The sequence below is a fragment of the Asterias amurensis genome, chromosome 1, assembly GCF_032118995.1.
Source record: "Asterias amurensis chromosome 1, ASM3211899v1".
Lineage (NCBI taxonomy): Eukaryota > Metazoa > Echinodermata > Asteroidea > Forcipulatida > Asteriidae > Asterias > Asterias amurensis.
The window spans coordinates 9386041-9410945 of record NC_092648.1 but is presented as its reverse complement, the minus strand read 5'-3'; the positions used below and the strand labels follow the sequence as shown (position 1 = coordinate 9410945).

Here is a 24905-nt window from a genome sequence, read left to right as displayed (position 1 = left end):
TTGCGATTGCATGCATCTTTATGAATAAGGGTGAACTGTACTCGACTGCGCATGCGATGAAGTCTTATTTTATGATAAATTTCTACTCCATTATTGTGGAATATCTTGCAGCGAAATGACGTCGGAAAATAGACACGGCATTCTTCAACGCATGCCTCAAGTGAGCTGTAGTTTACCAGTGTAAAATGCGGCGCGTTCCTCGCGCACAAAGGGCCATTGATCTCTATTGTTAGTGCCCGGGAAGTTCAGACTCCTTCCGTGGTCCTTTCTCTACTAATCACCTTCAGTCAAATGCTTATCATTTGAAAAATGGCCAATAAAGCTAATGCCATTGTTCTATTTATGGATGAGAGAATGCTGACAATAAGACATAATAATAAACAAGCTGCTGTGACTATAATCGAAGATTGCATTAGGGACATCAGGCAATGGATGATACATGACCGCCTTTTAATTAATGATGCTAAAAGTGAATTTTTGATCATCGGATCAAAGCAGCAATTGAAGAAAATTAATATTTCCAATATGATAGGTGAAGCTACTGTTTTTCCTACAACATGTGTTCGTAACTTGGGGTCTTGGTTCGATTTTGAACTTACAATGAACACCCACATCAATAAATCTTGCTCTGCAGCCTTTTTTCATCTTCACAACATCAAACGTATTAGTCAGTTCCTTACACAAGACTCTCTGTTAAAACTCATTCATGCATTTGTGACCAGCCGTCTTGATTATTGTAATAGCCTTTTGTATGGTCTGCCAAAGTCACAGATAGCTAAACTACAAAGGGTTCAAAACGCAGCTGCCAGAATCGTTCAAACACACATCGATTTGATCACATCACACCTTTGTATACTTAGTCAATTACATTGGCTGCCTGTTTCGCACAGGATTCATTTTAAAATCCTGTTGTTGACATTTAACGCTCTTCATGGTCTTTCTCCAAAGTACACACAGGATCTTGTTTCCATCCGGAAAGTATCTTCTTATAAACTTAGGTCAGGGAATAATGGTATTTTCTTGGATTATCCTTCTGGTAAAATGTTAACTACATTTGGTGATAGGGCTTTGGAATGCACTACCGCTTCACATACGTAGTGAACAGAAACTCATCTCTTTTTAAATGTAATATAAAAACATACCTTTTAATACCGCTTTTTAGCTTTTTAATGTCTTCTTCTAGTTTAGAATTTTAGCATAGATAGGGTTAGAGGCGTCTGTCTCCTGAAAAGGTCAAAACATTACCGATGCCAGCAGAGCTAGGCCTATGTAATAAGTAATTAATTAGTTCTCTGTTGGCGGGACAGAAGTATCCCCATACTTTTGTTTGGGCACTGGCCTGGTGACCAGTCTTTTTTTTTCTTTGTCTTTTTCTTCCAAGTGTTCCAAGTGCTTTTTAACAAGTGTTCTGCGCCTCTGATCATTTTGTATGTAAGGGGCGCAATATAAATTTGAAATATTATTATTATTATTAAACAAACCAAGATACTCACCATTGTGGTACAAAGCAAACCGGTTGGCTTGCACACATAGATAGCTAAGGTTAACATTGCCTTTGTAGTCAGTAACAGTGAACAGTGAGCCATCCTCAATTTCTATCATAGTCTCTCCATGGTGAAGTCCATCCTACGTAAACAGACAAATGGAGTCGGCATTAGTAGCTGACCAGTTCAGACCAGTCACAAGAGAAATATTTCAATACTTCAAATACGGACATCATTCAGAATATAGCTTTTGAAGACCTGCTAAATCACCGTTTTATATTTTTGACTGCTGCAATCAAATTAAAAACAAAAATTTTAATTGTGTACAACATCCCTAACAAAGCATAAACCCTCACTAAAAGAAAAGGGATAGATATATATGCTGAATTCTCACAAGTTGGTTGGAAGGAACAGAAGTGGAGGGATTATTTTGTCTGGTCAGTGAGTAATTTAACAAGCATTTACTGAACAAGTATCAATCTTTCACTGTGTTCTTTTGGTCAACACCCAAGCAGCAACAACAGTGGAAAGAAACTCAACATCTAAATGCAGCCCAGCACAATGTCAATCCAACATCCTTCATGCAGGAATTTATGATGAAGGCCGTCATTAATTCCTTTTAAACATGCTTTTAGGTTGAGTTTATTGTACTGCATGGTGTTTTGTAATCAACTGATAGGTTGATTGATTATTTATTGTTTTTGCTTGTTTAATTGATTGATTGGTTTGGTTGACGCATTGTTTCGCTTAATTAATTGGTTGGTTGGTCAATTGATTTGTAAACTGATTGTTATTATTAATGAAGGCCTGTTTTCACATACTTCTTAAATGCTTTTGATGATTTCCTGTACTGGCTGGTCCAGATTTTTGGCTTCTTATATTTTTGTATTTTGCTGATCCTGTATTTTAAATTATTGTATTTTAAAACCTTACATTGGTTAATATCGAAATGGTTTTAGTGCTATATAAACGTTTATTATCCTAATTTTGTGAAGCATACCTGCAAAGGAGTGCACATAGTGAGTTTGCCATGATTAATGGCTAGATTGAGTGCTAGGAGACTCTGTGAGTTACCCCCCTGAGTCTGATGAGATGTCTTCTGCCTGAGTGTTGAGTTAAACCCACTGCCGTCTTCTTCAGTGTCTGAGTCGGACTCTATTCATGAAATACAAACACACAAAAAAAAAACATCATCAAATTCTAGGCATTAAGCACTTCATGTCAGTATTTGAAAATTGTTTTTACTCTGTTACAAAAACAGCATTATTTCTCAGAAATTTCCAGAACTTTTCAGGTGTTTTTTGTTGTTGGGAAAATAGTTGCCAGAGGGGTGCAGAGGTAGGACTTCAGCCTTTGATAGACTTTGACAGTATGTTACTTGCTCAGACATCACTTTTTTCTTGAAGATTTGTATTTCTAAGAAAGTTATGAGCAATGAGCTTTGCAGATTTATACAAATAAAAACAAAAACAAGTTTTTTTTTATAAGAAACTAGTGTTCTAGAAAGTTACAAATAAAAAATGGGTCACAAAGAAAACGCCATTGAATTAAAAATTGTATATGAACAGGATTAAACCTGCTCAATCTGTGGGTAGTATACATGCATATCTTTACATTCCATACATATCCACAAAATGAATACTTGATACAAAAGGCAAATCCAAAGCTCTTCCTCCCAATACATTGCCATATCAAAGTCTAAATGCTACTCCTATAAGTCTATCAATTAATCAACATGCTTCATTCCATATCTTGCTGCATTGTACAACATGCATGTTGATGTGATTGATAGTGGGTGGGCTTAAGTCTGCTGATACAACAACATGATTCTGTAGTCTTTATTTCCTTACCATAATACAGACCAGATTGACACATAGTAAACCTGTCCTGCAAACCAGCACCAGCCATATGGCTAGCCAGGTCTAGCCTTGGTAATCCTAGGGATGACAAACCATCATTGTAGTCTCTAGGAGTAGGAGCAGCAGGCTGCCATAGAAGCAGATCATATCCAAACCTGGGCAATGGGGTAAGGACACAAGGCATTAACATTAACATACTCCTAGGGATGATAAACCATCATTGTAGTCTCTAGGGGTAGGAGCAGCAGGCTGCCATAGAAGCAGATCATATCCAAACCTGGGCAATGGGGTAAGGACACAAGGCATTAACATTAACATACTCCTAGACTCCTAGGGATGATAAACCATCATTGTAGTCTCTAGGGTTAGGAGCTGCAGGCTGCCATAGAAGCAGATCATATCCAAACCTGGGCAATGGGGGTAAGGACACAAGGCATTAACATTCACATACTCCTAGACTCCTAGGGATGATAAACCATCATTGTAGTCTCTAGGGGTAGGAGCAGCAGGCTGCCATAGAAGCAGATCATATCCAAACCTGGGCAATGGGGGTAAGGACACAAGGCATTAACATTCACATACTCCTAGGGATGATAAACCATCATTGTAGTCTCTAGGGTTAGGAGCTGCAGGCTGCCATAGAAGCAGATCATATCCAAACCTGGGATGCAAGGCATTAACAATAACATGTATCAATAAGGGAAGAAATATGTGCTTGGGCGGTTTTAAACACACTGTTTAATACCAGTTGCAGTCTGGATGCAATAATTGGATGAGGGTAATTATCAGCATCCAGACTGCAACCGGTTTTAAACAGAATGTTTAATACCGGCCAAGCACATTTTTATTCCCATTAATAAATACCTTTTCGGTCAAAAAACATCAAAACGTTTTGGTCCAAAAGTATTTTTTTTAAACGCAAAAATTATAATAGTTCAATGATTTCTTTCTTATAAACCTATAAAATGGTAAGGCGCGCTGGTAATTTTTTTTAGGAGATTGGCTTGCACGTCACGCGTATCACTGTTTGAGTGCACTCAAAATTTGTTTGAAGCATCATGAATTGTTGCAGCAGCCAAGCAGAATGGCTTCCTATTTATTGCCTGATACATAATGATGACCTACCTGTTATAGAGAAGCTCCATGAAGTCTTTACTGGGAAGTAGAATATTGATGCTTGGTATAACAAGATCCATGACAATACGAGCATTACTCATAGCTTTATCACTAAATTCTCTCATCTCATCTAGGTCACCAGGCATCACCATCTACAGCGTACATGAACACAATATCAAACCAAATTGTTAAACTTTCATGGTTCGCTTCCAAATGTTGCTAATATACAGTAGACTCTTGTTTAATCACAAAAATGTTTCAGGAGTCATACTGCCACAGAAAAGATACTGAAAATGAGGTTAAGTTTGAACACATAACTTAAATAGGATTAAAGTTACAGACTGCCAAAAGGATATAAATCAACCGGATAAACTAAAACACCGCATTGGTAACAGCTAAAATGCTTTAGGGATATAAAAAACAGCTTTAAAAATCTTTTGTTTGTTTTTTGTTTTTCTCTCAGGGTGGCGACACCCATTATTTTGGATAAATTTAAAGATGTATTGTGTCATAAAATACAGCATTGGAAGAAGAGGTTTGAAAATACAATTCATGCTTATTTCTAACAAATTAACAACACACAGGGTGATTGTAAATTTGTAACATTAATTTTAAAACTTAAATACATTTTGCAAGGACACTCCCCCCTGTAGTGATACCAGGCAGAAAGACCACTATGGCTAGATGGCAACACATACACAGAGTCTTCAGTTTCTTTCTCACCAATCCTAGAACCATCAAGAGTTTCAACTCTGGGCCAACCTACAACCTCACTGTTCTTTATGCAGTCCTGGCTTACACGTACATGTTCATGTCATTCCTAGATGCAACACACTTTATAGGGAAATATTCCTAAAATATCTCGGAAAAGTCATCGAATGAGTAGTTTCATCATGTATTTCTGATCACATTCATACTCTCAACCTGTCCGACGTGTTCCAGTCAGCATACAAGCCTTTCCCTGCAATGGACAATGGTAACCTTACAGCACTAGTCCTGTTAGACTTGGAGTGCTGCTTTTGACAGTGTTGATCACAACATCCTTCTCTCTCGGCCCCAGAATCGCCTTGGCATAGAGGACACGGCCCTAGCATGGTGCAAATTTCTGCAATAGAACTCAGCATGTATGTATTGGCATCGCAATATCCGACCCTGTTGTTTTCAGGCATGAGAATGGGTAATGATAAAAAAACAGGAAAAAAATTAAGTTGATTGAAAATGTCAACATTCTATCATTGTTGTGTGCACGAGCGCGCAGCGCGAAGTTCCTTACGGCCGGGGTCCAGGGCCCGCTTAAGGGCCCTGGGAGCTCTGGGTATTTTAGAAGCTCTGTGGTGGTCTCTGATGCATTTCTGACACCTATTTTTCCAGGTAGAAGTGAGCTACTTTTGTGTGATTTTTCCTTCTTTTTTTTTAATAATAGGTTTAAGGGAAAATAAGGAATGTAAAGCTCAAACAGTTTTGGGTTCGCCTGCGATTTTGTTACAACTCCGGAAAAAGAAAGTGAAAAAAAAAAATAATAGTAATAATATTTTTATTTTTTAGACGATCTTAACCCTTATTTCTGCCCTTGAAAATGTTTTTTTTTCTCACCAACAACAATTTTTATAGGTTCTTGATTTGAAATTCGGTTGTGTAAAAGAAATTCTTTGGCAATTTAATGTTTGTGATTTTAACGATCCGTCGGCGACTCACATTTTAAAATATATATAGGCCTATATATTTAGCGAGAGCGATGTGTTTTTGAGAAAGAGGTTGTTATTCAGCATAGGGTATAACTGGAATGAGGTTGAGATAAGACCCCAACATAGAAATAGAACCAATGAAGAAAGCACGTCGTCCGGACGTACCGTGTGTTCGCTAGTTCCCAATATATCTTTCGCTGGTTGTGAGGCAAATAACAGGTACCAGTTTTCCATGGCCTGCCGGCGATCTCAGATTCGTGCCGTGCCGCTCATTGGTTCGTGTACAAACCTGCACGTACACAGTACACATGGTGCAAACACGTGCATTGTTTTTTTCAGTAGACTTTCAAAAGTCTCCACACGTGTTATCTTTGCTGCTGCAGCAGCGAGCGCATTACACGCAAACATTATTGAACCGTACCACTATAAACGAAGCGAGGAATGAGGCAAGTTTATACATCTGTCGCTGCTGCCGCATGCATGCGCGATGCCAGGAAGACCACAAGCCGTAAACTGGGCCAGTTGCTTGACGGCAATTTATTGTTTAGGTGCCGTTTTTTCATGAACGCCGTACGTGTGGATCCGCGATAATAACAATTACAAAGGTAAACTTACATTGTCTGACTAGAGAAGAGGGATTAGAGAAATCCAAATGTATACCCCCAAAAACCTACCCCCCCCCCCCCCCCGAATTTTATAGCAAATTCACATCGAACTCGGAGACCACAATTTTGAAAGGAAAAAAAACGGAATTCCGGTTTAAACCGGAAGATTCTCATGCCTGTGTTTTGACCTACTCTGTGCCACAGGGGTCCGTACTAGGCCTGCAGTGGTTTTTGCAGTTTACACTTCACCCACTTTACCCATCATCCTAAAACTTAATTTGAATAACCATGTGTACACAGACGACACTCAGCTATACATCACGTTTAAATCTTCTCCGCCGTCAACTCCTCCAAAATAAATTTAAAATCCACAATAGATGCTTAAAACTATACAGTATAAGCTAAAAGAGAATTTGAAAAGTTTTAGGCTACATTTCGATTTTAAGAAAGATATCTCTAAGCTACATAAAACCGTTGGTCGCCATCGGTCGCCATCTTGCTTTTTCACAGGCCTGTACAAAATGGACAACAGAGGACGCTTTCCTGCATTTGGAATAGTCTTGCCTCAAGGTGTGAATGATTGGTACTGCATGTGTAGTATGTACTGCAATTTATGTTAGTTGATTACTGAGGCCTTAGGTCAAGACTAGTTCATACCTGCCAACTTGGAAGTGGTTGACTTGACAAGCAGATATTATTTTATATATTTTTTCTGGCCAGATGAATTACGGAGCGCCGGAAATTTGTTTTCAATAAAATATATTTCTCCGGCCAAATGAAATAGGGAGCACCGGAAATCTTTTTCAAAACTTATATTTTCTCCGGCCAGATGAAACACAGAGCGTTGGAAAAAATCGGAGAAACTTTGAAAAAGCCGGAATTCCGGCATTAGCTGGAAGACTGGCATCGCTGACTAGGGTGACACTTATATTGGATTTGAGGCATATCATGGTAAGTTATCAACAACTTGTCAAGTAGATTAGTTTCTTTTAAGAACTTGTCTTGCTTTTATTTTACTACTGCTTGGTAGATTTTCAGAATTTGGGAGTCTGGTCAGTTCTGAAAAGAACTGTCTTGATTAATAATTACTACCTGGGGGAAGGTAGGAAATCAGCAGGGACTACTACTTTCGCTTCAGTGGATCGAGGGGACTTCTCATTATAAACTTCACAACCACGGAGTGAGTTCTTAATTTGTCGACACTTCGTTATGTTTTCTGTGTCAGGAAAATTTTGAGTTGCTCTAATGGTTTATGACCCATTTCTACATCTTCATTGAGCTGAAACAAGCTAATTACAGAGGATAATAGCAACTGTGTCCATTTATACTTCACGATTGATATCTTACCTGTTCACTATCATACATGACTCTCTTGGATGAAAATGGGGATATTTCAGGTTTGTCAAAGTGACACGCCCCTTCCCAGGAATTGACTGGTGGAGAATCACTTTCTCCTGTGTCTTCAAAGACTGAAGTCTCACTGTGAGGGTACAACTTGAGCACCAGTCTGTAAGTAAACATTCTCTCATACATGAACATGTATCTAATACGACCCTTGCATTTTTTATTAATTCAAAAATAACAATTATTTACGTACTACATGCTTATTTCTTAACAAATGAATTTCAGAAGTAATCATAAATCCAGTTTTACAAGGCATCTTCTAGAAATTGGGCCTTAAGGTGAGACACATGATGGACAGACAAACAGAACATGAACAGGAACAAGAACAACAACATACAGACAGACAGACAGACAGACAGGTTGAACAGACAGATAAGGATTTAAGCCAAATAATGTAAAAGGAGAACATTGGTTGGCTAACCAACCATGGGAAGGATAGCTCTTGCCACAAGCCCAAACAGTGGCATCACTAAGGTTACAAGAAGACCTGCTGGTTGTGGTTGATAGTTATGCTTGGTGGGTACACACCAGCATAAGTAATGGCAGTGTTTAAGGGGACTATAGATAAATCTAAGCAGCCATTGTTTTACTGTGATTGGATGCCACAACCCTTGAATGTGTGTTGTGTGAAGGCATAATGCACCTAAAAAAAATTTAACAAAAATGTAAAGAAAAGAGAATGCCTACTTTGGACAGTCGAAGCCCCTCTCAGCTGAGTTGATATCCAGATTACTATAGTTTATACGAAGGAAGGAAACTGGGGATTCCCCTGGACCCATTTGTAAAAGACCTAAAAATAAGAGAGAAATAATACAGCACCAAGGTTAAAATTATCAATTGCCTTAAAGTAATTGAATAGAAAACTGTATACAAAATAATACTGTTGGGCGCGATCGGTCAATCTGCGCGATCGGTTGATCGCGCTGCGCTATCGACCGATCGCGCTGCGCTATTGAAATATCTATTGGTCGCGCAGCAATCGGTCGATCGCGCAGCAACCGGCCGATCGCGCAACATTCGGCAACGAACATGCGCGATCAACCGATCGTGCCGGAATGGCTCGGCGCGATCGGCCGGTTGTGCAGGAATGGTTTCGCGTGATCAGCCGATTGTGCAGGAATGGTTATGAGTGATCGGCCGATTGTGCAGGAATGATTTTGCGCGATCGGCCGATTGTGCAGGAATGGTTATGAGTGATCGGTCGATTGTGCAGGAATGGTTTTGCCCGATCGGCCGATTGTGCAGGAATTGTTTGGCGCGATCGGCTGATGTTCAGGGGCCGAATTCACAAAGATGTAACATTGATTGTAACTGCAAATCAATCGTAGTGTGACGTCACTATATAAATCACTATGGTGAAACTGAAAATTTGTCCTGCTATGAATTTTATTGCTTTGAGAAATCACCCCAAGGAATTGTTTACCGACACGATCGGTCGAACGCGCGAAACCATTCCTGCACGATCGGTCGATCGCGCAAACCCATTCCTGCACGATCGGTAGATCGCGCAAAACTTTTCCTGCACGATCGGTTGTTTGCGCAAAACTTTTCCTGCACTATCGGTCGATCGCACAAACCCATTCCTGCACGATCGGTAGATCGCGTAAAGCCTTTCCTGCGCGATCCGCTGATAACAGGAAAAAATACTTGTAGTGCAATCGGCCAATCGCGCAAAGATGTCATTGCGCGATCGACCGATTGTTGCGCGATCGACCGATTGCTGCGCGATCGACCGATTGCTGTGCGACCAATTGATCTTAATTTGATCGTTCAATAGCGCAGCGCGATCGGTTGATCGCGCATATTGACCGATCGCGCCCAACAATACTACATACTACATATTATTAGTATGCCAGTCTGCTCGGCTGCAGCATAAATTCAGTAGCCAATTTGATCAAGGACCATAGTTTACCAGACTAGAGTCATTGGCACTTCATCTTCAGTGCACAAGCACTATGCATATTAGGAACCAAACACTGATCTGCCCTATGTGAAGATTGCTGAAAATAAATCAATAGAGAGCCATCATTTCTCTAAATAAAAGATGAATACATGTTCTACCTGAAATAACACATAAAACAGATCAGTAAGAAAAACTTACTGTGTATTTGTCTGCATTGCAGCAGTAAGGTCTGGAAAGGTTTACCATCACCAAGTATGGTTCTGAACTCTGTATCCTGTAGCTCTATATGAAGGATCTCATCCCTCAAGGAACGCTTCCACCATGCACAGTCACTCACATCCCTCAAATCTGGGATTGGAAACCTACATGTACAAACAATCAAATCAAATCAAATGTATAAACTAACCCTCTTGAATACACTCAATAACATTTGCCAGAAATATGACTGACCATTCAAAGCCATCAAAAGCACAGGTTTAGTAGAAACTGTACACAGCTGTGTACACAGAACTGTATAGACGATGTGACCTATGTTTACATTCAAACCGCCCTCTGTTGACAAAACACTACATACGTCATGTTTCGCCGGGCACTGAGTTGCGTAGTCATAGTAAGATTGCATACACTTTCTAGCTGGCTGCAAAAACACAAAGGTTTTGCCCGGCGGTATGCGCGCGAATCATGTTATGGTTTTCGTGTGACGTCAGAGGTCACATCGTCTATATGTTCACTATGTAGGTGCACTCACCACAAGATATTATTGTCTGCAGGGATAGCTCATCCATCATTCAAAACCATTTGAATGGTATTGAATGGCCATTTGGATGGTAATGAATGGTCAAATAGTAGGAGGGTTAGTACAAAACTGATGCTGTATGAATGCAACAACTTCAAAATTGCACCCTTTTTTCTTGAACCGTTACAAATATTCCAATGTGATTTTCACCCTAAGAGTTTGTCCTGAGAAGTCATGTACAAAGATAGCTATGGATATATGCAGTACCACAATGCATGCAGACTATTGGAGTTCCATGCTGTGCACAAATGTTTGGATATTTGAGCCCTGTAGACATCATCTATAACTGAACTTCAGTATACAAACAAATTGAAAAGTGAAAATCTTAGGACTTAAAAAGTAGGAAATGAAAGAAACCTTGCAGAAATTTCTATAAACTATGAATTGTTGCGCTTCTAACAAGAAATGGTTGGTGGTGTAAAAAATCAACGTTTGATCAGTATGGTCTGATTGCCATCAGGAGAAAAGGTGTGATACAGAAAGAGCACACAACAGGCCAAAATAAATTGAGTTAGTACTTTGAACCTACCTGAAGGCAAGATGTGCTAGAGGGCATGAAACTCTGATATCTAGAAGCTGATCAAAGCCTGCTGGTGTCTCTTCAAGAGCCTGATTGAAAACAGCTTGCTTATTCTGTACACAAGATAAGCAGATATTAATCATGACAACCCTTGTTCTGCAGGTATTATAAGTTATCACACAAGTAGGAGTGGAATACGGAAAAATATAGCGCTTCTGCGTCCCATATTCACAAGGCCGAAGCGCGCATGTTATAACCTTCATCTTCCAGTCTCACGTGCAATGCGCAAAGTTTAAAATTTCAGAATGTAAATTTGTGATGAACCGCTTGCATGCACACAAAGTTTAGAATGTAACTTTTGTTTGCACTGTCCGTATACGGAGTGATGCATTGACACTCACAATACACACTGTGCAATAAAAAAAACTGAAAGTAGGCTTTTATACCACCATCCAGTTCCAGCATGTGATTTGTTGATTAGCCTGTACTGAAAGATAATTGATACTCATGATAACCCTTGTTATGTCCACAAGGTAAGCCTATAGCAGTTGACGTACCCTGTGTACTGGGGTGGATTTCACAAAGAGTTAGGACTAGTCTTATCTCGAGTTAGAACCAGTTACTCATCCTAACTTAGGACTATCCATGTAATTTGTATATCTCCTAGGACTAGTCCTAATTTAGGACTGGTCCTAACTCTTTGTGAAATCGACCCCTGGGCACATAATTCTCTGGTGGAGTTATTGGATGTGGATCTAAATCCACATCATTGATAGTTGTCTTCTTAAGGTTTCACACCTTAAACTGCTCTTTATAGCCCACACTATGTTTTGCAGTGTCCTTGGTCAGCTGCACATATTGCAAATAGAGTTGCCACAACTGACAACTTAAAGCAGCTTGGAGGATTCAAAATCCATTTTGAATGATCCAATTAAATGGTACATTGACATACTCATGAGTTAGACTCACCAAGTTGACAGCACCACCATAGAGAGAGCGATATGGGCCATTACTCATGGTGGCATTGGACCATCCAACAGGCTGAGGGTGAAGTAAGGTGTACAGTCGATCCACTACGGTCAAGTCTAATTCACACTGGAGATGACCCAGCTCCACAGCAATCTCTGACTTGGGTTTATGTACAATGACACGTTGACTACCCTATTGATGCATTAACAAACCAACACAAAATGGTAGTGATATACATGTAGATAAACAATTTGTAAACTAAATTTGAATAACGTTGGATACAAATCAATAGTGTTTAAAAAAGAAGAGACTATGCTATGCTAGGTGGCAACATACCCTAATATCTGAGAGCATAGAATTTAAGGTTTATGTAGGAATATGGTTTATGTGAATGAGTTATGTAGCAGGTTTTAAATGCATGGCTGCCCTATTTCAGGTGCTTTTTAGTGGGTTATGGACTGGGTTTGGTTAGTTTTAGTGGGTTATGGACTGGGTTTGGTTAGTTTCATAATGCATCAATTCATGTTCTGTTGGCTGAGGAGCAAGGGAGTGTGGGTTCAAACCCAGGTCGTGACACTGAATCCTGAAGCAAAACACTCAACTACTACAACTGCTTTTCATCATCAATGATTACATGGATACCTGGGACAGTAGAGATCATTGATGTATGTGATTAAAGGGACAAGTTGCCTTGGATCGGGCAAGTTGGTCTATGAAAAACGTTTGAAACCTTTTGTTACAAAATTTATATGATTAGAAATGTGTTTTAAATGTAGAATTTGCAGCGTTCATTTGATCATTCAAATTTGTGTTCAGGCAGTCATTGATGGGAGTTGTGCAGCTCAATTGAGGCTTTGTTAATCTTTAATAAGCGCGGCCCCTCTTTAAGTTTTATGATTTTTAAGTATGAAAACGATTCACACATTGTATGATAACAACTTTCCTGGTACAAACACAAACTATTGAATCTGTGAAGCACAAATGCCAGCATTCTAACAGATAGATGGTTAAGAAACCATACTAAGGGAATCAATGTGTGGTGAATAGGTTTTCAACTAGTGGTTTAAACCAACCGAGGCCTGGTTCTTAATAATTTCACCGAGACGAAGTCGAGGTAAATTATTAAGAACCAGGCCTCGGCGGGTTTAAACCACTAGTTTAAAACCGATTCAACACACTTTGATTCCCATTCATAAATACCTTTTCGGTCAAAAAACATCAACTCTTTTTGTTCCAAAAGTTAAAACAAAAGCAAAAATTATAATTGTTTAATGATTTCTTTCAACACAACACTCCTCTAGCTATGAAATGGTAAGGCCCTCTGGTGAAAACTCCTTATAGGGAGTTTGAGGTGCGAGTCAGGCATATTGCGTGATGTGGCACAGGTGTTCCAGCCATTGCTTTCGACCAATAGGAATTAGTAAACTGTATTATAAGCACAGGTTCAAGCTCGTGAGCTGATATGGCATGACTGAAACAAAATGTCTTATAAATTAAATTGAGTAGAACGAATACAAACTTGCACTGTCCAACAAAAATTTAACAACAATTTCAGCTGAAGAGGTAAAATCACTTTATGACGATTATGTGAAAGTGAAAATGCACACTCGTCATCGCACTGGATGAGAATATTATTAATGGACTTATTAAAATGCGCTGGGAGCGGACATGTGAAGTATTCACATTTTGATTGATATTAAATGATATATCCACCCACCTGATTACTGGTTCTTTGTATACTTTTGAATCTGATACTCAGAGAAGGTTTAACAGCAGCATATTCACTCTCCAAGGTAGTCTCCTCCTTAAAAGATAACATCTAAACAAAAATAGAGAAATCAAATCATAACAACAAAGACAAAGTCACAAATGTAAACATATTTACTGGATTTCATGATGAAACAGTAAACATGTACCTACATGTAATCATTCATAGATAATGACATGAGTATATCATATACTCCCTCAAATTAGAACAATCTTAGAAATTCAATTTGAAATACATGCCTCCTCAAACATTATTGAATTATATTTATCTATAACCCTTCTACCATACACGTGTACATGTAGATGCACTATGCCATCCTACAATACAATACCAGATGTTGGGAATGCACACACCTACACAATACACTGTCAACCCTCCTACTGTCTGACGTCCACTCAATTGTGCACCACCAAAGTTGGCGGGGGAGGGGGGGGGGAATTACAGGTGATATTGTTTTGTTTTCATGACCCAAAACAATCAGAATGTTTGTTGAAATGTTTGCAATACATGTAGGCAAGAGCAACGCAGCCCAGATTATGATTTTTACTACAACATTTAGGGTGTAATGGAAGCAGTTAAAATTCTGTGACTGTTTGTAATACAAACTAGTAATATTGGCACCTTGTTCTAAACCACTATTTTACCCATTTCACCACTCATTGTGGACCAACACACGCCTATCCCTTTACGCGTCAAAATCTACACCACGATAGACTGCCTAAATGGGGAAAATGGTTGATGCGCATTGTGCGGAGGTGCATTTTGTGTTGTGCATGGGGTTTAATTGCCATTTTGGTACAAGACGCACTGATCTCTGCAATATTTATAAATGAAAGCTAAATGAAACTGGACATGATACATGTTGTCTAACCTCAATGTGCTGGCAAGATGGTACATCATTCCTGATTCTCCCATCATTGTATTCGGCTGAGTTGCTTCTGGGTCTATCAAACAGACATTCTAGGAGTTCCAGAGTACCAAAGGATAGATCGGCTGTAGCTGCTGTTACATTAGGGCCAGTCTTTCTATCACACTCTAGCATTACAGGAGCAGCTGTTAATCTAACATCAAATCAAATAAGGGTTGAATCAGGTGAACAAGCTGGAATGAGGGAAGTTCTTGGTTTATTGTTGGTTCAATGGTGTAATACTTGATTGGATTTTCTCCAATGCACTGATTTAGTAATAAACAAACAATACACCACACACTTGGAGATCCAATCAAACTTCAAAAAGTGCTTTTGTGTTTGAGTAAACAACAAATAATTGCCAGGATTTTAGGATATCTTCATACTTATTTCCATTTGCCAAATCCGAATAAAAGGTGATCAGTCTGAACAATCGTTTCAAAAAGGACATTTGTTTACATTTAAATCAAGTTGATAACAGTTTGTCTCATTCATTTTAAAGGTTGCTTCATACTCAATTTGAATATGAACATGATGCAAAATGCTCTGTAATACACGTAGTTTAGCACATGTAACAATCTGTCTCTAAACTTGTACTATTAATTGTTTTATTTATTAAGAACATAGAAACTGATGAGTGTTTCACCTAAGATGGTCGTATGGGCAGGCTCTTGCAAAGCGCTCCTTCCACTCTGCCTGGTCCTTCTTCCCATACCCTTGCTTGCCAAGAACCTGAAAGAAATGCTTGGCCCTCTCTTGAAGGGATGCCCTCCCACTACCTTTACCGAATCTCTCTCCTCCCCTGGGGCCAGTGAATGAGGTGTGTGTTGGGCTTAGATTAAGAGGTGTACGTGAGGGATCATTGTGTAGAACAGTCAGGGAGAGACTGCTAAAGCGGAGCTTGTAGCGGGTAAGCTCAGCCGTTGGGTCATCTAACTGCTCCCGTAGTCCTGCTAAATCAAGCATAAATCAATTAGTTTGGCATTCTCTAACTATTCTTTCCATCTCTTGTTATTCTTCCGACTCTTCAGTGAACATTGAGGCTTAATTTAGCAAGAAATGCAAGTACAAAGCAGGCATATCAATATCTTCTACTTTTTGGGAATGGCTGTGAAAACAATTTATGAAGACACAGCACCAACACTTAAAGTACAAAAACTAACACTCCAAACTACTTTAAAAAATACATTCAAACCCCACATAAAGAATATCTTTAATCAGTTGTTATTAATAATCTTAGTTTAATTTTGCACCCTTTCAAAACATTTAGAAGAGGCAGTTTAATGTCAACATTACCCCCAGTTTTTGGCTGAAATTGACACCACTGTAGAGAAAGCCAGTATAGTTTGGCTTGCAACCATGAGGAGAGTATGACCAAGACTTACCTTTCCTTGACTTAGACCTCTTGGGTTGTGTGGTTTTTGGAGCAGAGGATCCATAGGATGGTATACTAGACCCTCTGTAGATATTCCCATACCCAATTCTAGTCAAACTGCTCCCTGTGTGTGTATAAAAAGGACAAGCTTTCATCAAGAAGAAATAACAAAATGAGTTCTTGTTTCTAGATGAAGCTTGTCAAGGTATGAAGTGTTCCATGGTGATTAGCATGAGGCTAATAAATCATTGCTAGTCAAAGAAAATTACACAGACTTAAATTTCTGAAGGTAGTTTTAATCTCCCATGTCTCATATGCCGTTGTTTTTTAAAAATTACACAAAAATACAACACAAGCAAATAATATCTGTATGAGTTAAATGACCAGTAAAAAGTTATTTTTCATCAAGATTACAATTTCTCATATGGTTACATTAATAAACACACATCATAAACAACAAACAAATATTAATAAAAACATGCTCAAAATTTCAAGAATGAGAGTCACATGAACTTAGGCGCCTTGTCAGACAAGCTGCAGACTGGACAGAACAGCCTGTGCATGTGCATTGAAGAACTGCAAAGTTTAAAGAGCTGTCCATGCCAGGCGCTATTGCTGGTATAACAATAAGTCTGATGAATAAACAAGTTGTATTTCAATTCATAAATACCATCATCCTGCAAGCAGACAGGACGCGCCAATTGCACCATAGACCTTTTCGCAAATACTTGGGCGCTCACGTAAAGCTTGGAATTAAATGCATTGTTTCGGTTGTTGGTCGTTGGTTCTGCTGTTCAGACTGAACGATAACCGAGTTGTGAGCTCGGTTACCGTTTGGTTATGACGTCAGAAACAGTTTTGGGTTGGGGTCGCAAAAACGCACTCCTGATCGAATTTGATCCATATCTATCCCACAATGCACCCCATTCAACAGTCTGTGCTTGCGCAATGGTATTTGCGAAAAGGTCTATGCACGTTGGATGTGCCAGCCAACCCTTATGCGCACATGATAATCACGCGCTACATGTTCAAACGTTGTCGTCAAACAACTCGGTGACTTTGAAATTAAACATCTATCCCAGAGGCATTCAACTGCCTGAACCGACTTTCATTTTTCCTATCTTCCTGTACCTGTTCTTGATGTATCTGTAGAGCTGCTACTCATCGTGCTAGTAAAGGAGGCTTCCATGTCATCCAGGGTACCAGTATGTGACATTGACATCATGCTGCTTGTCATGGAGAAAAACACATCATCTTCATCTACAAATCAAACACAACAAATACAGATTCAAAGATGACATTTTTACCATGTGAACATCTACAGTCAATTTAATTAGACTTTGGTTACACTAATCAGGCATTTCACATCATGTTTAATGCTACCAAAGAGATCATTGAAAAGTGCCTTGTCTGTAATAATCATATAGATCTCTACCAGCCCACACCCTTTGGCTCTTGAGATCAATTCCACTTCTATTAAACTTGATCAGAATATACAGTCACCTCTATGCCAGACTTCTAAGAAGCTTGGTATGACTTGTACATTTCCAGACATAATTCCCTCAAATCATGCAAAACAGTGTGATTTACCCAAGCACCTGTTACTGGCAGATTGTGGCCATCTTCAAAACCAGCGTAAGCACCATCAGTCCTATCCTAAAATATGTAAGTTTGTTTAAATTACAAGAGCTTAACCCAGAGCCTAAGCCCAAGTCATGGTTTGGAAGAAGAGCAACAGAAACAATCTACGCAGCCTTGAAACAAGACTATTACCAATGAATGACTGCATAGAGAGTAGATCTGCATATGCATCCTCATTATGGTCCTTTAGACCCCAGGACTCCCGCCGTAGTCTGTCCTCCTGCTTTTGTTGTTTCTCTCGAGATAGATGTTCTTGCAGCTCAGTCTCAATGCGTTGGAAGTCCTCTGGTTGCATGGGCTTGTTAGGCTGTCCACTGCGAGTACTGGTCACATCTGATGTTGCTAAGAATAAAATAAGTACACAATTGATTTGATATATCATTGTTCCCCATTCAAATCTCTGAAAGTGGAACAAACCAATCAGGAAATTTGAATTATATTTATCAATCTTTTATTGTTCCTTATATGCTGCAAAATGTTGCAGAAACAGGCATGATATGATCGATGGAGAAAAAAGTGGTTAACAAAAAATTCTGGCTACTGAATTTTACTTATTTATGAAGGCAAAATAAAGGATATCAGATGAAAAAAGAATGAATATAATATTTGTTCTATACCATGTAAACCTTACACAGTGACCATAATGATAGAACTAAGAAAACCTGTGAAAACCACTACAAGCACAAGCAATTTGATACAGGCCTATTAGGTCTGACTTGCTTGCTACATAAGTAGGTTTTGAAACATTGCATGGTGGGAATAAAATATAGAAGAGTTTGCGGTAACAACATTGCTTGATACCGTTATTTCAATCTTCTTGAATAGCAGAAGAACTAGGCTACATGCTAAAGTCCAGCCTAGTGTACCTGACTCAAACTCTAGAGTTTGAATCATCAGAATGTCAGGTCAAGTCCACACACTTGTGTCCTTCAGCAAGACACTTAACCGTTAATGTGCCTGTTGGTTGGACATTAAGGTCCTGTGTTTTGTGTAATACATGTAAATGAAGCCAGTGCACTTATCTTTCTGGAATTGGAATTCTAGATTGCATTCTTTTAGACACTTCACACATACCTGGTGATAAAAAGCCATTGAAGAGCTCTAATAGGAGATGTACATGTCTCGGTGCAAGAAATAAATTGATAGAACCAAGGTACGTCTCTACTTCTGCCTGTAAGAATAAAACAATCATTCGGTATGCCAGAAAGCATGACGTGCAAAAGTATCTCAAAATAAAACTGTTTGTAGGAAGTGGGGCTTTACATGGAGTAGATAGATATTGACTTCATTCTTTCAGGTACACACGGCAATAATATTGTAGAAGTGATGGCTCTGTAAGGTACCTTGGTTTGTTCTCAACATTTGGACTATAGGTGTAACCAAATGAATGATGTGATAAGTTTATGGAGGGCGAACTACCAGGGGTTGCCCTTAACTTTTTTTTCAACTGGCCAGCAGGACCAGTTGGCTTGATTTTTCACTGGTCTGCCAGGTTTTTGACTGGTCCGTCAATTTTTTATGCTATTTTTTTTAAAACTAATAGTATTCTGTTGTATACCAACTGCTCGATTTTCGATCGTCGCTATTTCAAAATTCAACATGATTTGCATCGTCAACTTAACTGCACTGGAAGCCATACTTTATTAATGTGTACCAAGTTATTGTGTTCGTAAAGGATAATTAATTTGAGAGTATTTTTTCTTTAAAAATGTAATAACAATAGCGTTATTAAAATTAATTTAAAAACAGGTCAAATTATTTGTCAGAGCAAAATGATCTTTATTTAGGTAGTTTTTTTTTTTAGTCCACGGTTTATTGTAAGCACTCATCATAAAAGTATTCCTAAGTAAGAAGAACTTTTTTATGAAAACAAAAAATAGTGTTTTTACTATAAAAACACCCCCAAAAACACTTTAAAACCGACTGTTAAAATATCATTAACTTTTTATGTACTGCCTTCAAATCTACTGTGGGGGAGGGTTACGTGCGATCGCTCAAGTTATTTTATCATGTATAAACATTGCCTATTATTGTACCCTATTATTGTACCCTATCATTGGACCCTTTCGGTACAGAAAAAAAAAAAAAGTTCACGGATTTACAAACAATTTACAGGGTTTACAGAAGGTAATGGTGAAAGACTTCTCTTGAAATATTAGTCCATGAAATGCTTTACTTTTTGAGAAAACGGTAAAACAATATAAATTCTCGTTAACGAGAATTACGGATTTGTTATAAACACATGTCATGACACGGCGAAACGCGCGAAAACAGGAGTGGGTTTTCCCGTTATTTTCTCCCGACTCCGATGTCCGATTGAGCCTAAATTTTCACAGGATTGTTATTTTATATATAAGTTGTGATACACGAAATGTGGGACTTGGACAATACTGTTTACCGAAAGGGTCCAATGGCTTTAATAAGTATTCATAAACATAATACATCGTACCGAAGTTCCCAAAATTTTCCCACTTTCGTCCAGAAAAACCCCCAACAAAAAGTAGACATCAAAAAAGTCCATGAAGAAGCATACGAGTTTGACGGTATTTTTTTCAATTATGTGTATGGAATGGTCGGTGCCGGCGTCTGTTTTGTGAACAAAATTTTCATTTAAAAAACGTTTTTAAAAGCAGCAAAAACAACTGCGCCTTTGTTTAACACATGATTGCATTCTAGAACCCAAGTCTTTCTTGAAATCAACCCGCAAAAAACCCCAAACAACCGCGCATTATATGTGACCAATAAAACCATGGATAAACTAGATCGCCCACCAATCGCCCGCAAAAAAAAAACAAGCCCCAAATTACAACAAAATTACCCAAAATCAGGACGGAAGAACTTTACTAAACACAATTAAATACTCCTTTTTGCTCATCCAGAGTATCCTAACTTGGTAATTTTTGTTGAATGAAGCCTCACCGTCTCGCTCGTTTTTCGTAAACACGCTAGACTCTTATTCCCACACGGAAATCTGCTCCGTTGACCGACCATGCTGCTGACAGAATGTGTTTTGCTTTGTGGTCTTCTGTCAAGGCGATTGAAGCTAGTTTTGTAAGCTATTGCGTACTTTCACCAATAGAGGGCGTCTATTCCCACGCTATCGAATATTCTGAAACGTCCTCTAGCGTTCAGTATTTCTTACACTTTCTGCCACACGTGAACTAATACGAAGACTATAAGCCTTTGCGTTGCATGATGGGATTTTGCGATGTGTATGCGTGATCGTCGGAAGTTTGCCAGCGTTCAGCGGCACTTCGAGTAATTTGTATTATATTTTATCCAAACCTTGAGTGAATGTTTTTACATTTTATTCGAGCCTGAAAATAGTTTAAAAATTGTCATAGTTCTGTAGTACCGCTGCCGATATTTTTGACTGGTCAGCCGGACCAGTTGGCAAGGTGTTTCAGCTGGTCCGCCGCGATTTCTACTGGCATTTGGCCAACGGACCTGCGTTAAGGTCGAACCCTGACTACCACAGTTTAGTTTGCCGTTATATTCAATTTTAATCAATAGATGAAGAAGACGATCAATTCCAAAGAATCACAGGAGGGGCTTACAGGAACGCGTTGCCTTAAATCAGACAAGTTGGTTTTGAAAAGCTTTGAAACTGTTTGTTAAGAAATGTATATGGTTAGATAGATATGTTAAAAGTAGAATATAATGATCCACACAAGTATCACTCGAAATTGCACAGTTTTCCTTTTACGTTGCACACTAAGGTGTTTGGCCATTTTATGGAGTCAAAATCATAAAATGGCCGAACGTGTTTATTCGCGATGTAAAAGGAAAACGGTGCAATTTCGAGGCCTTATTGTGTGGATCATTATATTCTACTTCTAAATTATCTATCTAACCATTTGCATTTCATAACAAACGGTTTCAAACGCTTTTCAAAGACCAACTCGACTAATCCAAGGGAACGTGTTCCTTTAAGCAGAACAAATTGCATCAAAATTTAATAAACCTGTGGATTTTGGTAAGTTTGAAATGGAACCCACCTTTGGTCCAGCTACATGTTCATGTTGTTTGACCTTGACTTTAACCTCTTGCTTTCCAGCACACTCTCCAATAATGCAAGTATCTAGAAGATCCCATCCAGCCTGACCACCACCACACTCCTCTTGACTCATTCCTCTATCAATCATATTGTGCTGGGGTGGCATCTCTGGTGAATGGGCCAGGGATGGGAAAGCATCTGACATACCGCCTCTTGGATCACACTCAAATGAGGTTCCTCTTGCCCCATGTCGTTGATCCTCAGGGAATTCTTCACAGTGCACAGTCACGCCCATCATTTGGAAGTTTTTGTGAGAGATTGCCACCGGCTCAAACTGAGGAACTCGTGAGGAGTCTACGCTACTTCCTTGGTCCCAGGGGCCACAACGAGCCCCCTCATCAAAGTAACGCAACCTAAACATAAGGTTTCATAGAAATAAGTAAAATGGTCATTAACTAATCCAACTCTTCAAGTCTAGATCAAGTCTGTATCCTCAATATCAACTGGCTTATTGGCTCCAGAATAGTTTCTGTAAATTGTCCGTCGAGTTTTAAATCTTTGGTAATTACTCAAAATAATTATTAGCATGAAACCTTAATTTATGACGAGTAATGAGGAGAGGTTGATGGTATAAAATATTGTGAGAAACGGCTCCCTCTGAAGTGACATAGTTTTCAAAAAAGAAGTAATTTTCCACAAATTTGATTTCGAGACCTCAGGTTAAGAATTTGAGGTCTAAACGCACACAACTGAGCTCAAATTTTCACAGGTTCGTTATTTTATGCATATGTTGAGATACACCACGTGCGAAGACTGGTCTTTGACAATTACCAATAGTGTCCACTGTCTTTAATACTCTCTCTGGAAGATTCTTCAATTTTCCATGCATGAAAGTGTCAATGTATCAACGACTACCAATTTACCAATTTACCTCATTGTTAACTTGTTGTTAACAGTGCTGATATATTATAGCCACTGCATAATGATAAATCATCACACATGGAACCAATTAAACACCCATTGTTGGAACTAGTCTATCAAATCACAAGAGGGCACTATAATCAGTGCTAAAAGGTTTCTAGTTTTCGATGATTGAGGGCGCTGTGCGTCTCCTTTGTTGCCAAACCCCATTTTGTTAATGTTCAAGGTTGTACCCGTTTTTGGTACTAAAAAGTCCATTTGTTCCTGTTAATTGAAATCCAATCGTTCCTGAACTGGGTGAGTTGAAAATTAATACTTGTTAATTCTTGTGATGAGCCCTTAAAGCCATTGGACCCTATCGGTAAACAGTGTTGTCCAAGGCCCACACTTTGTGCACCACAACTTCTATATCAAATAACAAACCTGTGAAAATTTAGGCTCAATCGGTCATCGGAGTCGGGAGAAAATAACGAGAAAAACCCACCCTTGTTTCCGCGCGTTTCGCCGTGTCATGACATGTGTTTCAAATAAATCCGTAATTCTCGTTAACGAGAATTTGTGTTGTTTTGCTGTTTTCTCAAAAAGTAAAGCATTTCATGGAATAATATTTCAAGAGAAGTCTTTCACCACTGCCTTCTGTAAACCCTGTAAGTTATTTGTAAATCTGTGTACTTTTTTATTTTTGCCTGAACCGAAAGGGTCCAATGGCTTTAAGGCAAGATAAAGGAAGTTTGGGGGTTTTTTTATTGACAGAAAAAACTTGTTGGTTTTAGTCTCATGGTTTATAGTCATATGGGGATATATGGTTCATGGACATGTCATAGAGGGTTCCATACCTTTACAGTTCTTTACAGCCTCTATTATGTCAGACCTTTAGAGATTATAACTGTGTCTAGGGCTATTCACATTTGGCTGTATATGTATCAGTAATTGATTATATATTTCTCTGTTGTTATTTGCAGCATAAAAAAGAACCAAGAAAACAAACCAATGTAAACAAATCAAGAGAGGATCAGGAGACAGAAAGAAATAAATTCTTTATCAGATCAGAACAGGATTCCACTTGACTTTCTTGTGTTTATCGGCCAGCAGGGACACTGAAGATTTACTAGATTTACAGATTTATAAAATCCAACCAGTTACATGTTGCTATCATCGAGCTACTACCTTCAGTCCTACACCCATCATAAAACAGTGTACACATGAACGGGGGAATACAACAAAAATATATTATCAAAATAAGGAGACCCCAACAGGGCTAGATAGCCATGTTGGTACATGGCCATGTTGGTAGAACGCCAGCCTTAAACATAGGGCTAGATAGCTCTACTGTTGGTATGGTAGAATGCCAGCTAGATAGCTCAGTTGGTAGAAGGCCAGCCCCAAACATAGGCCTAGATAGCTCAGTTGGTAGAGCGCCAGCCCCAAACATAGGGCTAGATACCTCAGTTGGTAGAGCGCCAGCCCCAAACATAGGGCTAGATAGCTCAGTTGGTAGAGCGCCAGCCCCAAACATACTTAGCCTAGATGGCTCAGTTGGTAGAGCGCCAGCCCCAAACATAGGGCTAGATAGCTCAGTTGGTAGAGCGCCAGCCCCAAACATAGGCCTAGATGGCTCAGTTGGTAGAGCGCCAGCCCCAAACATAGGGCTAGATACCTCAGTTGGTAGAGCGCCAGCCCCAAACATAGGGCTAGATGGCTCAGTTGGTAGAGCGCCAGCCCCAAACATAGGGCTAGATGGCTCAGTTGGTAGAGCGCCAGCCCCAAACATAGGGCTAGATGGCTCAGTTGGTAGAGCGCCAGCCCCAAACATAGGGCTAGATAGCTCAGTTGGTAGAGCGCCAGCCCCAAACATAGGGCTAGATGGCTCAGTTGGTAGAGCACCAGCCCCAAACATAGGGCTAGATGGCTCAGTTGGTAGAGCGCCAGCCCCAAACATAGGGCTAGATAGCTCA

At 39.3% G+C, this 24905-nt stretch overlaps 1 protein-coding gene across 2 annotated transcripts in view; it reads right to left on the bottom strand.

Annotated features, from left to right (window-relative positions):
- LOC139944760 (autophagy-related protein 2 homolog A-like) overlaps positions 1-24905 on the bottom strand; it is an 81200-nt gene that overhangs the window by 30698 nt on the left and 25597 nt on the right. The window contains exons 5-21 of one of the 2 annotated variants that reach the window (XM_071941857.1): positions 22031-22442; positions 19107-19203; positions 18165-18374; positions 17523-17651; positions 16402-16515; positions 15663-15969; positions 14981-15170; positions 14059-14160; positions 12342-12533; positions 11382-11485; positions 10255-10418; positions 8841-8943; positions 8097-8256; positions 4469-4611; positions 3335-3498; positions 2485-2639; positions 1494-1626 (exon numbers count right to left, since the gene is read on the bottom strand). In XM_071941857.1, the coding sequence (XP_071797958.1) occupies positions 1494-1626; positions 2485-2639; positions 3335-3498; positions 4469-4611; positions 8097-8256; positions 8841-8943; positions 10255-10418; positions 11382-11485; positions 12342-12533; positions 14059-14160; positions 14981-15170; positions 15663-15969; positions 16402-16515; positions 17523-17651; positions 18165-18374; positions 19107-19203; positions 22031-22442 (2879 nt within the window). The remainder of the gene's footprint in view (positions 1-1493; positions 1627-2484; positions 2640-3334; positions 3499-4468; positions 4612-8096; positions 8257-8840; positions 8944-10254; positions 10419-11381; positions 11486-12341; positions 12534-14058; positions 14161-14980; positions 15171-15662; positions 15970-16401; positions 16516-17522; positions 17652-18164; positions 18375-19106; positions 19204-22030; positions 22443-24905) is intronic. The other variant, XM_071941867.1, reaches the window with a different exon arrangement.